We start from the raw sequence: 14,346 nt of genomic DNA, 5'->3' as shown, positions 1-14,346 counted from the left end.
AAGTATCTAACCAGTTTTAGCTCTTAAAATAATTTTTTTTAAAACTGTAAAAGGAAATGTGAAAATAATTTCACTCAGTAGAATGGGAAAGAAAAGTTGAAAATGTATTTAAATACCTATTTGTCTTTTTTAATTTAATTTCTCTGGTTCCTCAGAACCAATTCGCTTGAAAATCAGTAAAGCTCAATTCCCAACAGGGTTACGTGATCCCGCCAAGTTTTGTCAAAATCTGTTAAGATTTGTATCTGGTAGAGCAGACAAAAATCTTGTACTTATATACATACATACATATGCAAGACTGGGCATGGTAGTGATTTCCAAATTCTTTGGAAATCTATTAAAAACTATAATGTTCAATTGTAAATAAAACACCCACTATCACAAATCCCTACATCATACAGGAAAGCATCCCATACAGTTGTATCACACATTACAAAAAAAAGTATTAAAAAGAAATTTTGAAGTTTTTTTAAGAAAAGATCCTCAGAAGAGTAGCTCAAACTATGTTGTATAAGTTTACTAATCTGTAAAATTAGTAATTTCCTATTGTTAGTGCCTCACCATTATTTTAGTAAATCTAATGAAACATTTTTTTCATTTTCTGTTATCAGAGGGTGAAGAGCCATTGGGATTTTTAAGGTCGCAGCCACAATTTCAACAAATGCGTTCAGTAGTCCAACAAAACCCTGAACTATTAGATGCTGTACTACAGCAAATCAGACAGACTAACCCTGCGTTGCTTCAGCTCATTTCACAGAATCAGGAAGCGTTTGTAAGGATGTTGAATGAACCAGCAGCTGGCTCCCAAGGTGGTGGTACGCCATCAAATACCTCAACGTTGCCAGCTGGAGCTACACCTACCACAGTTCCAGTTACACCTCAAGACAAAGAAGCCATAGAAAGGGTAAGTTTCTCTTTTGTAAGTGATTATTTGAATGGTCTCATTATTTGATGTGATTATCAGCCAAAAAGTGTTTGAAATTGTAGAAAGCAATTAATTTCCTTGCTTGGGATCAGACCCAAGAACAGCTGATCTAGAAGACAGCATTCTAACCATTAACACTCTATCCTGCCTGTGGTGTTATTTAATTTTGGAACTATTTAAAATGAACATATTGATGATTGAGACAAAGTTGTGTTTAACAAGCGTTATTTATTAGTGTGGTCTATTTTGCTTGATTTAAAAAATATTCTTAACTTTGAGAAATATTATTATAAAAATTAATAATTTTTGTTACAGAGTATTAAATTTTCTTTATCGTATTTTTTTATAGAAACTATAAATTTTATGTAGCATAACCAATTTTCTCTACTTGTCTTTTAAAGTGATGTTGCCGTATAAGATAATTGTAATTATTTTTTTATTTTATTTTTTCATAAATAAATTTAGAATCTTATAAAATAAAAAGATTGTCTGTTGTAAAAGAGGCCAATAGAAACATTAAAAATGTATTTTTTTCTTTACCTGGGTGAAGTTTTTTTTATAAATATTTAAAATATTTTAGTAATACGAGCCTTGTTTTTAAAGTTAGGTCCATTTAGTATTTGGTACTTAAATATGTCATACAAACAGATGGCCTTTGAGTAGCTCAATTATTTTAATCAATACTCAGCTGTTAGCAACAGTGTAGTTATTTTGTTGTTTATGTTCAACCTTTTATAATGATTCTTTGAGATCCCCAAATGCGAAGTAATTCAATTTTTGATGGCAAAAAAACAATTCTGCTTCTGAAATTCCAGGCAGTTGTGATGGTTTATGAGATGATTTATTTTGAGTGACGATTTTAATTTAACTCCTAAATAGTTTTAAAATAATAATGAAAAACATTCATCTGATCAAGAAATCAATTGTCTATATTAAAATGAAATAACATTCTAACAAAAGAATTCATATAAAACAATTATCTATTCAGCCTTCTTAACTGTGGCATAATAAACTTGTAAAGTTTATGTCAGTTGATGCTAGTCTACAGTTAAAGATAATTTTTTTTTTAAATTACTACATCTGTGATGTTAATGGATCAGAAACTTTTCTATTGCCTTGTAGTTAATACTGTTGCTATAGTATAATAAATACTGATAGCTAACAAATTTGCTATTCTTTAATTCTTGTTTTCAAATCTAAAATTATTAAACCTTACTTATAAAGAAATAACAAGAAACTGTACAATACAGCAGCATATTGATGTTCCAGCAGTAACCTCCTCCCATTATTATTAATCTGATTACATATTTTTATGATTAATTTTTTTTTTACAGTTGAAACAGTTGGGATTCCCAGAACACCTTGTTGTGCAAGCGTATTTTGCTTGTGAAAAAAATGAAAATCTAGCGGCCAATTTCCTCCTTTCGCAAACGATGGAGGACTGAAGATGGAAGAAGATCTGTCAATACAAAGAAGTCTGCCGTTGTTGTTGTTGAAGCTGCCTTAACTTAATTTAGTTTTCTTCATTTGATTTGTTTTGATTTGAATTAATTTTATTTAATTAATTGGAGATGATGCAGTGTCAACACGCTCTCAATTACATTTGTTAATTCTCAAACTCCGGTAAATGAAAAAAAAAAGTGAATGTTATATTGTATATGTATAAAAAAAATCATTTATATGATTATAGCCAATTCAATCCGAAGACGACCTACCTTTATATAATTTAAATAATTATAAACTGTATATTATTTATTATTATTAATATTATTATAATTAATGATAATTATTATAAAATGATATGAGCGATAGTATGATGTTGTTATTATTATTGCTATTATAATAATTATTACTATTATTATTATAACAACATGATTTCTGTAAATTATATAATTATAATAATTGTCATCATTATCATTATTATGTAATAATTGATAAATTTAAATTTTATTATAGTACTAAATTAAATTATTCCTTATATACTTTTTTTCTAATTAATTGCCTTAATTTATGTTGGCTTGTGAGCAAGGGTGGATGTTCACAGCTATTGATATAGCCTATTCCTATTCTTATTAAAAAATGAAGCTCTTGCTTTATTAAAAATTTATTGCATTTATTCTGTTATGAAAAATATTTGGTTTCTTATTAATCAATACATTTAAAACATTTGCAGGTTTCTTACACCAATTCGTGAGTAAATTATACTGAACTGATTTAGCTTTTTGGAATAAATTCTGTTGATTTCTAGATATATAAATTTATTTTTCTTACTAGATATATTTGCTTTTTTGCCTACCATATGAATTCTAGTCACATACATAGTAGATGTCAATTGCCCACGAAACTCCACAATGAGTGTACTGTCTTTGGGGTCCTTTTGCATGGTGAAACATTGGTTTTTCATAGTTTCTATATTCATATATTATGTTGTAAAATTATTGGAATGCTTGCTATAAAAATTTGTACTCGTTCTTTCTTTTTCTGGTATTACTTCAGAGGTATTACCTCTGAGGATGATATGTGTGAATGTAAATGAAGTGTAGTCTTGTACAGTCTCAGGTCGACCATTCCTGAGATGTGTGATTAATTGAAACCTAACTAACAAAGAATACTGTTATCCACGATATAGTATTCAAATCTGTATAAAAGTAACTGCCTTTATAGGATTTGAACCTTAGAACTCTCAATTTTGAAATCAGCTGATTTGCAATGATATGTTCACAACTAGACCAACCCGGTGGGTTGGTTTCGTGACTTAGTATGAAAGAGAATTTAATCTTACTTTTATTTTGCAAGTTCTTTGGATTGTAGAAGTGAAAATATGTAATTAATAGCACCAGCTTAGATGTATTGACTTTTTTTCAGTAGTTCTATGACTGAAGAAGCATACTATGAGGGTTGCTTGGAAAGATTCAGAGATATCACAAGTATGACGAAATGGCTGTGATGTTTCAGACATGTGCGTTTAGTTGCTCATTTGTGGAAATCAAGTAAAGCAAACAAGTTTTGAAATTTTCTGAAAAATGGATAAAATTAAAGTTCAAGTTGTTATAAAGTATTTTGTTTTAAAAAAAATTAACCCCAATAGATATAAAAAAAGTATTTCCACTTTTGAAAATGAAGGATTTTTTTCTTAATTTTCAACAGTTAAAAAGTGGACTGTTAATTGTAAACATGCTCATACATCCATTCAAGATGATGAACACTTGGAATGACAAAAAATTGCTATAACCATCAGGTTGTCACAAAAATCCTTAATGAATGCTGTATTAAATGATCACTGACCGAATGTGTGCAAATTTGCTGACATTGCAAACATCTTTATTGACCGTGTTTTCAGTATGAAAATGTTTCCTGTTTGTTGGGTGTTGTATTTGTTAACAGTCAACTAAATATGGACATACAGACTTCCTTAAACATGACTTTGCTGAGTTTCTTTGATGTTTTATAATAATACTTAAAACATGGATTCACCATTACCCACTAGAGACCAAATAGAGGAATTGCCATCTCTAGGAAAAGTAGTAGCTACAGTTTTTTTGGGATTTTTATGATGTGGTGCTCACAGACAACACGGAAAAAAGCAGGAACGACAGTGGGGAGTATTACACTTGTATTATTGGAACGATGCTGTTCAGGCTAAAGGTCCACATCCGGCAAAAAAAAAGTGCTCTTTCACCACAGTAATACCCTGCACACACATCTCTTTGATTGTTGCTGTAAAACTCCATGACCTACACTTCAAAGTGCTTCCACATTCACCAGATTTGGTTCCCAACAATTACTTCCTCTTATCTAACCTGAAGATATGAAGGCCCGTTGGATAAAGATTTACTTCAAATAATAAAATCAAAGCCGAGACAGTTACTTATTTTTCAAAGCTGGAAAAATCACATTATATTGAGGGTATTAAAAAGTTGGTCTAAATGAATTGAATTACAAAATAATAATGTAAAAAAACTTTTTTTAAGTTGTAGAAAATCTGTTTTGTTGCCAGTTCAAGAACTTTTTGAACAGTTCTTGTAACTGACTTGAACAAGCTAATTACAATCTGGCATGGAACTGGATGGAATTTAAAAGAATATATACACATAATACTGTGTGGGTTATTGTATTGCTAGTGCACTGATTATATATCATCTCTTTCTAAGTATTTTATCTCACTCATTTGTATTTCAGGAACAGAATTGTTCATACCAGTCAGTAAATTACAAAGAAATCTGTGAATTACATATTACCTCTATGCCAATTCACCAACCAATTGCAGACAAACTAAAAATTATACCTTCTCATATGATGGAACTCCCAGAAGTGTATTTATTATGCAATTAATATTGGTCGATTGTTGAAACAATTTTTTTTCTTCAGTCATTTAATTGGTTTGATGCAGCTCTCCAAGATTACCTATCTAGTGCCGGTTGTTTGATTTCAATATACATCGTATACCTAACAATTTGTTTTGCATATACCAAATGTTGCCTGCCTACACAATTTTTTCCATCTACTGGTCCCTCTTATATCAAAGCGACTATTACAGGATGCCGTAAGATCTGGCCTATAACTCTGTCTCTTCTTTTTGGTATATTTTTCTAAATGCTTCTTTCTTATATTTGTTGCAACGCTCCTTCATTTGTCACTTTATCTACCGATCTGATTTTTAACATTCTCCTATAGCGCCTCATTTCAAAAGCTTCTAACTGTTTCTTCTCAGGTACTCTGATCATCCAGGTTTCACTTCCATATAAAGCTACGCTCCAAACATATACTTTCAAAAAAAATTTCCTGACATTAATTAAAGTTAGTTTTTGATGTAAACAAATTATATTTCTAACTGAAAGCTTGTTTCACCTGTGCTTTTAGGCATTTTATATCACTCCTACTTTGTCCATCTTAAGTAATTCTACTTCCCAGATAACAACCATAATCCTTTCTCATCCTATTTTTATATTCACTGGTCCATCTACTTTATTTCTACTAAATTTCATTACTTTCGTTGTGTTCTTGTTTATTTTCATGCGGTAGTTTTTGTATAAGACTTCATCCATGTCATTCACTGTTTCTTCTAAATCTTTTTTACTCTTGGCTAAAAGTACTTCATCATCAGCAAATCATAGCATCTTTATCTTTTTACCTTGCACTGTTAGTCCAGATATAAATTGTTTTTTTACATCATTAACTGCTAGTTCTATGTAAAGATTAAAAAGTAATGGAGATAGGGAACATCCTTGTCCGACTCCTTTTTTTTTATTACTGCTTCATAACTGTTTGATTAATACTGCTCTTAATTAGCACTTTAATTATTACTGTTGCAGTTTGGTTCACGTAAATGTTAGCAATTGTTCTTCTATCTCAAAACTTGAACCCTAAATTTTTTAAAACGCTGAACATTTTTTTTCAGCCTACATTATCAGTTGCCTTTTCTAAGTTTATAAATCTCTTGTATGTTGGTTTGATTTTTTTTTTAACCTTCCTTCTAATAATAATAAGAAGAAACAATACCTGTCATAAAATTTCATTTTAACATTTATTGTGGAATTATGAATGTCTAATTATAGAACAAGCCAACAGGCCATTACTGTCGTGGTTTTCCAGAGAATTACCAACTTTAATATTTCTAGAGTTTACTGTTTTTTGTTTTTAAGAGATATTAGATTTTAAGTCTATTCACTATTATGAGAGGTTGTTATATTAAAGAAAGCATTGGAGTAACTTTGATAAGATTGTTGGTTGCTTTTTATTGTTTAACGATTTGCTTTTGGTAGAACATAGCTACTTAAAATGAATTAAAATCAATGTGTTTGAAATACAGAAGTTGAATTAAATATCATATACAAAAATATTAAGCATTATTCATTCATTTACAATCAAGGTATTTTTATGTTTGCCTTATTGTAAAAGAGCAAAAGTTAGAAAGAAATCATGTTCCTCATCAATATAATATATTAAAAAAGATCTCTGATACATTATATCAGATCTTTTTTAACTGCTGGGTTTTTCAGAGCCCTTGTTAAACTTTCAGGGTGTGATTTTGTACAATTTATTGCATTTCATAATGTTGCATACTAAGTTATTAAAAAAGATTAATTTATGTTCCTTACCTTTAAATTCTCTTTTTTATGATAGTAAAACAGATGCATATGTAAGCCAATATTACATTTAAGAAATATGTAAAATTAGATTCTTTTTTCTTTCTCTCTTGTGTTGACGCATTCATACCTGGTTGATTTTCGCTTTTGCGGGTATTAAATGGGGGAAATGTTCAGTCAGGCAAATGGAATGTCATAAAAAGTTGATGACCTACCTATCACCTGTTTTTTTTTTCTTTTGGAGTGTGATACTTCTCAAGAAACTAGCGAATTATGGCCAGTTGGAATTTAGCTAATGGAGAACTTTTACTAGTTTAAATTTTGTAGAGAATGAGAAGAGTAATATCTCAGAAATGAAATGAGGTTCTTATACCGTTTTATTAATTTCCACATACATCAACTCATTGGAACTAAAGTTTAGTTGGCATTACACACTATGCCAAACAATGTCAGTTTTATCAATTTTCCCCATATTATAAACATCAACACGCTTGAGTGTTTTGTTTGTTTCTTTGGATGAATCCGTGTTTGCCTCATTCACTAGAACATTCTCAAGCGTTTCTGATAATTTGGTAAGATTCGATTTTACCCTTGCTCAATTTCTTTGGAAATTAGTCGATTGTTTCTTATATTTTCTAATTAAACCGCAAGACTTTGTATTATTGTGCTGCATTTAAAAAAATAAGGACTACTTTACCTGTTGTTTAAAAACACTTTAGTGACAATTGCTTACTTTATCTTTCAGTAAAGTAATAACAACTATTTTTGACATACTAAGATTAAGATTATAAGAATAGTCATATTCTGTTCTCGCTACTATGGAGACAGTATCGTCTAAAATACAATCTGTTTCTGTGTCGCATAGTACAAATAATTTTTTTGTTGTTGCTGAATCTTATATATTTTTGAGTTGTGTCTTGGTTTTATGTGAATGAAATTGTAGGATCTACTATGACTAGATTTATCTCTGATTTCCTGGATGAGCTAGATACGTCTTAAATTTTGGCGTAAATAAAGAGTAGATCTATTTCTCTGGGTTAGATGTATCTACATTTTATAAGACTGTAATGGGGCAGACTAACTTTTTAGTGCTTTTCAGTTCAGTTCTCATTCATCATCATGGCAATGTTCATGCAGCTCAAACAAACGAAAATAATAGTCTTCAAAAAGATGTAAATAAATGTAGGAAACTGTTATGTTTTTGATAGTAGAAGTATAGACTATTTGACAGTGGAATTTTTGCTAGTAATTGAAAAAACAAAAGGAAGAACCCTGACTCTCAGAAGACAGATGCAGGTACTTCTGTGTTATATGGGTGATCCAGGTTCCAAAGTGGAACGCAGAGGATCTTGGAGTTGGTTGGACAGCAGTTTGTAAAACTGTCAATTTCATTATGGGTAGGGTTCTTAACGAAGCTCACAATTTGATAACTTTCCCATCTACAATGCTAAGTTAGACTGGTAGATATTTTTTTTTAATCTGCCAACTGAAGTACACAAATCAATACAGTCATTGGACTGTACACAAATAAAAATAAAAAAACCAGCTGTCCGTGGCAATGAGTTTGTAAACTGGAAAGAGTACTCCTGTATCACTGCAAGCTACATTCAATGCTGGTGAGAAATTTACAAATTGTGTAAGTGCAGAATGGCCTGGTAGTGTGCTCAATCTAGAATATGGAGATGTAGTCCCATTAGGAACATCATTTATTACGATGGAAATGCTTGTTTACTTAGTGATTCTGGCTACAGAATATCTACGGAGATATTCTGTAGCAGTGAAAAGCCACGGCGGGGGGCATTTCACTGTTTAAGCCCTAAGAAAAGCCATATAATGCGATAAAATTTGATCCATGCCTTTTGTATAATTTTATATATATAAAATTTACATTTATAATGTAATTTGTTAGTCATAAAAGTTATTGAATCAAGATTATGTTAATTTTAATATAAGTTTATAAAAATTTAATAAAAAATTTGAAAAATGAAAAAATAATTTAACCAACTCATTTCAACTTTTAGTCCCACACACATGCATATATATTATTAATATTTTTTTCAATTTTCTTTTTTTATTCTACTAGTTTATTATTTATCTTTTATCAAGGAAAAGAAAAAGGGTCAGTAACTGAAAAATGTTTTGAGTCGAGTTGCCAACAACAGATTTATGCTTTTTCCAAAGCTCTTTTTTTCTCTTTCAATTTCTGGAGTTAAAACTGCTGAATTTAACACCAGCCTTTGCAACTCGGACAGTGAAAAATCTTTGGTTTCATTTGACATCAACTTTTTTATGTCAGGTCTCTAGCATATGAGGTTGAAGGTAGTATTATGTCTTTTGATAAGGTCATATCTGCTGATAAATTATTGTCACTTTCCTCATTATTACAAACACTCATTGGTTCCTTTTGAACAACTTTTTTCACACTTCAGGAACTTTACCAAATACGGGATTTTCTTCTTGGACAAGTAATACCAATAGATCTTTTTACCAATAATGTAATTTAATTGGTTTATTCCTCCCTATTTCCTTAAGTCAGTTTTCTTTGTAATCTTGCGCTTCATGTTGGTCAGTAGTTTATTAATTTGAGCAACATTGACTTCTTTCCCAATTGCATGACAGTGTTGTTCTGTTATACTGTTCTATGCACTCTTTTCTTCCACATTCTCAGGAATTCTACATTTTTTCAGTAACACCTTACAAAACAATTTAACAAAGACAGCAAATTTACTTATAGTTGTTTTTCACCATTATCTTCTCATATTCTTCACTTTCACAGGATGACATTGATTAAAGATAAGTTTTAAGAACAGTATTTTGCTTGACAAACACAAATAGACTGGCAGCAGAACTGCTGATTTGGTAGGGGTACGACATTATGTAACCAACTGGATAAAACTTGCATGATTTAAGATGTAACTACCATATTAGTCTACAAATTTTTTTCTGTATTATACAACTACCTAGACTTAGTGTGTTTATTCACATAAAAATTAGATGATCCAAGTCTAGGCACTAGATACTGATAAGTAGATTCTCTTTTATTCACTTCACCCATTATTTCAGAAGAGGTAGATGTGTAAAGATGATAACAATATTTGCCAATAGTCTAGTTTTCTTAATTTTGGCATTAGCATAGAGCCAGAAAACAATACATTTACTGAAAATTAATGTCAAATATGCTTTCATCTGAGAATCAGGCAAAAGTTGATACTCAACAACTTGCCTTTAATATGCATTTGTTTCATCTTAAATAGAGGTTATAAATGCAGCAGGTAAAACAGCTAAATAAAATTCTACCTCAAAAGAATCATCTTCCAAGCAATTATTTTTTATTGCACTACTTATATTGTCACGACATGAACAATAAGAACAAATTTTTCAGAAGCCAATTTATAACTTTTTAAATAGGTCAACCGTTTTATATAGGTTTGATTGGACGTCAAAATTATATCATACAACTAACTCTCTCATGCAATACATTGTTTGTCTAAATCACAATCGTTAACATTATCTTCATCACTTATATCAAATTAAAGATCAATGACTCCAAGTGTGAATCTAGTAAAAATAATTCAGCACTGTTTTATATAATTGTATTACATGAAATGCTATACAATTTAATTTCATCTTTACAAACAAAAACATATTGTACAGGCTTGAAAATAGCAGCTGATAACTATTTGATTTCATTGGCAAAAAATTACTTTATCTAAATTTGACTGCTTTTAATAATAGAATACAGTTGGTAGCACATCCTTATGGAAATTTTAATACTTTCGTATAAATGAGTGTTACTTCTGTTTTGTAGAAAATATGAAAAATTAATTCAAGTAAAATCATGTTTAGTGTGCTAATGTTGTTGGCTTAATACGAGTATACTCTGGTTTAGCAACTGAAGATAGTTGCAAGCATTACCTATCTTTGTTATACGGCGACTATAAAAATATTTAATGAAATCACTTCAACCCCAAAACATTTCTCTTTCAGTTAATCTTCACTAATAGAAAAAAAAATTTTATTATAAATAATACAATTTTATATCATATGAAACTTTAAATCTAAACAAATCATCAACTTAATTCAAACCCAGTTTTCATAACTTCTTTAAAATCTGAGATTAATAACCAAAACCACTGAATTTTTTTTACAAAAATTCAGTGCACTAGCAAATTAATTTAGAAGTTTATGTGAATAGAATGTCTTTATTAATGTATGTACTATGTATAGGAGGCAAACTGGCTTTATCCAGTAAGCAATATTCTATGTTTGTGATTTCATAATCACAGCTGAAAACTGAGTTTCTGGTTCCATAAGATTCATTGGACACAATAACTAGGATTTTATAACCTTATTCTTAACTAGGATATTGTTGGTAAATGTCTTGGTAATAAAGTTTTAAAATGAGCAAAAAATCAGGACTTAAATAATTTTGCAACTACAAAATGGCAGCCATGTTTATTTTTCAATCCGTTATATCTCCATAAATATTGGTTTTATCAAAATGTATGTTATTTACTAAAATATTAAGCCTTTCATTTTGAACAAAATGACACTTTATTTTTGAAAATCAGTTGATAAATAGCTGAGTTATGGGAGAAAATTGATGTAATTATGTGTGTTTTCATGTCCTCCACTTTATGTTAAATTCAATCAAATATCAAATATTAATTGATTCGTCTATCCAAACTTGAGATATAAATTATATAAAAATAACAAAATAGCAGATAGGGGGAGAATGAAGGAGAAATTATCATTTTTTGTAAGGACATTTTTTGTTTAGTTTTACAAGTAGAATCCAAAAAAGTGTAGCCAGCCCACCATTTTAGAAACACCCTGTATATTTCATTAACCAGTTTTCCAGCTACTGCTGGGCCTAGATATGTGTATATAGGCAAATGCAATTACTGCTAACAGCTTACCAGGCCTGACATAGCTGCAATGTAAGTGTGTAAATGTACTGGTAAATATGTAATCTTGAACAGACAGACTTAAGTCAACCACTTCTGAGATGTGTGGTTAATTGAAACCCAACCACCAAACAAACTAGTATCCACCGTCTAGCATTCAAATTCATATAAAAGGAAAAATGTAAAGGCAACTGCCTTTACAAGACTCAAACCTTAGAACTCTTGATTTCAAAAATCAGCTGATTTTATTTAGTTCTTAAGTTGATCTCATAAATTTATTATTTGATATTATATTTTTTTAAATATAATCTAGAAGGTAATTTTGAGAGAGACTGTGTGAAATTATTACACAAGTGTAGCATTATTAACTTAAGCCTAACGAGCTGGTCTAGTGATTAACTCATTATTACAAATCCACAGCTGATTTCGATGAGAGTTCTAAGGTTCAAATCCTAGTAAAGGCATTTAACTTTTATGCAAATTTGAATACTACATCAAGCATACCAGTGTTCTTTGAAGGTTGGGTTTCAATTAACAACACTTCTCAGGAGTGGTCAACCTGAGAATGTACAAGACTACTTCATTCACATTCATACAAATCACCCTCTGAAGGTAATACCTTATGGTGGTTCCGGAGGCTAAACAGGAAAAAAAAGAGCTTATCATACTGATGTTTTCTTATTTGCTAATAAACAAGAAAAGTTGATCTCATAAAGTTACTAAAACATTCATAAAGATGATTTATTTTCATGTCTTAATTTTTACAGAACATGTTGAATATTTTTTGCATGTATGTGCATTTATGCTTAGAATCATTTATATATATTACCACTAGATTGGATCAGTGATATATAATCTGCATAGAGTATTAATTTCATATCTTTATTTACTGATAACAGGTCATTGTTATATATAAAAATTAAGGTTAGAGCAAGTGTTGAAATAGTAATACTCCTGCTAATAACCATAAAGATGAAGGAATTGAAAGACTGCTTTTGTTATTAAAACAAATAGCAGAGATAACAGAAACAGCACCAAAGAGTGGATCAGTTTACAGTTAAAATATTTCAAGTTTGTAAACAAATGTGTTATAGATTTTTTTTATACAATATTGAAAGTAAAGGAAGTATGTAATTGACTTGGAGAGAAATTATTTACTTATAAGCAACAACTGGCTGCCACTCAAGAAAAGTTACTAATGTGTTATTAGTTTTTCTTAATGTTTTTAACTTAGTTTTAGTTTTTATGTTAATTCTTTAATCTTTCTGTTATTTGAGAAGGGGCCCTCACTTATACTCTTCTCAGACTTTGTTAAATTCTATTTATGTTTTTTTTACAAAACATTAAATAATAATTTTATGTATGTTTTAAGTAATACTTTTTACAATATTAGTTTTTAACTATATTAGTTTTTAACTATATTAGTTGTAGGTTTATGTTTGTTTACTTCCATAGTTTTTAGCCTAGTATTAATTTTTTTGTTAAAATATTTTATTCCGGGCAATGATAATGTGAAAGCGTTTTTCATCCTCTAAAAGAAGAAAAAAAAAACTACTTATCTTGAGGGTAATAAAAATGTTACATTCTAAGATGATGCTCCAATGGCAAGTTGAAACTGTTTATGAACAAGACACAAGGTAATTGAATTTAATTATGATACTGCAAAACCAGTAGCTCATTTACACAAAACTTCCTGGAGGAATTCTGCAATATTTAATGCAGCAGTGTAGTGTTTTACACCTGTAAAATAGATAAGCTTTTATTTCATTTTTTTTTGTGGCAGTTTTCTATAACGAAGAATGGTGAAAGGAAAGAGAATTTTTTTAAAATTAATTGTTAATTTTTTAGTTAAATATAGAAGTAGGAGGGTGTAATGTTTAGGATCAGACTTTTTCTCCAAAATAACAACTTTAACAAAAGTCGGATTGAGCCTGCACGAGGTGCACCTGGATATATCCAGAACAAATAGGAGAAATCTGTCCAGTGAACTGAATATAAACAAACTTCACAGCATCATTTATCATCAAATCACACCTCACTAGATAACATCTAGTGTTGTTATTAAGGACCTAGTCCCACCACAGGTGACCTTATGACAATCAACCATAAAAGGTCTTTTAAGGAATACTCTACCGCCTGAACCAAGCTACACCAGAATTCAGAAAAGGCAGCATTCAGATACAATGGGCTACCACTTAGAAGATAACATGCAATCAGAAGCAATGGAATGCCCCAATACTACACACACGAACAAGAAAAATACAAAGTCCAAAATCAAACCAAAGCAAATCACCTACATTTCCACAAACAATGTAAAATCAAAGACAAACTTAAAATCGAAAGAAGATTTGGAAGAACCTTCATCAATAAAAACTACCAGAAAGACGGGCAGTAGTGGACTGTACCCAACAAAGTCATATACAAAGAG

The 14,346-nt window shown here is 30.1% G+C and overlaps 1 protein-coding gene across 1 annotated transcript in view; it reads left to right on the top strand.

The window, feature by feature from the left end:
* Rad23 (UV excision repair protein Rad23) overlaps window positions 1-2,907 on the top strand; it is a 30,732-nt gene extending 27,825 nt beyond the window's left edge. The window contains exons 5-6 of the mRNA XM_075373954.1: window positions 612-904; window positions 2,260-2,907. Coding sequence (XP_075230069.1) covers window positions 612-904; window positions 2,260-2,370 — 404 coding nt within the window. The 3' untranslated portion in view covers window positions 2,371-2,907. The remainder of the gene's footprint in view (window positions 1-611; window positions 905-2,259) is intronic.
* Window positions 2,908-14,346: the final 11,439 nt, after the last annotated feature.

This window comes from Lycorma delicatula, chromosome 8, assembly GCF_047948215.1.
Source record: "Lycorma delicatula isolate Av1 chromosome 8, ASM4794821v1, whole genome shotgun sequence".
NCBI lineage: Eukaryota > Metazoa > Arthropoda > Insecta > Hemiptera > Fulgoridae > Lycorma > Lycorma delicatula.
Note: the sequence above shows the minus strand (reverse complement) of the source record. Positions and strands in the feature narration are given on the sequence as shown.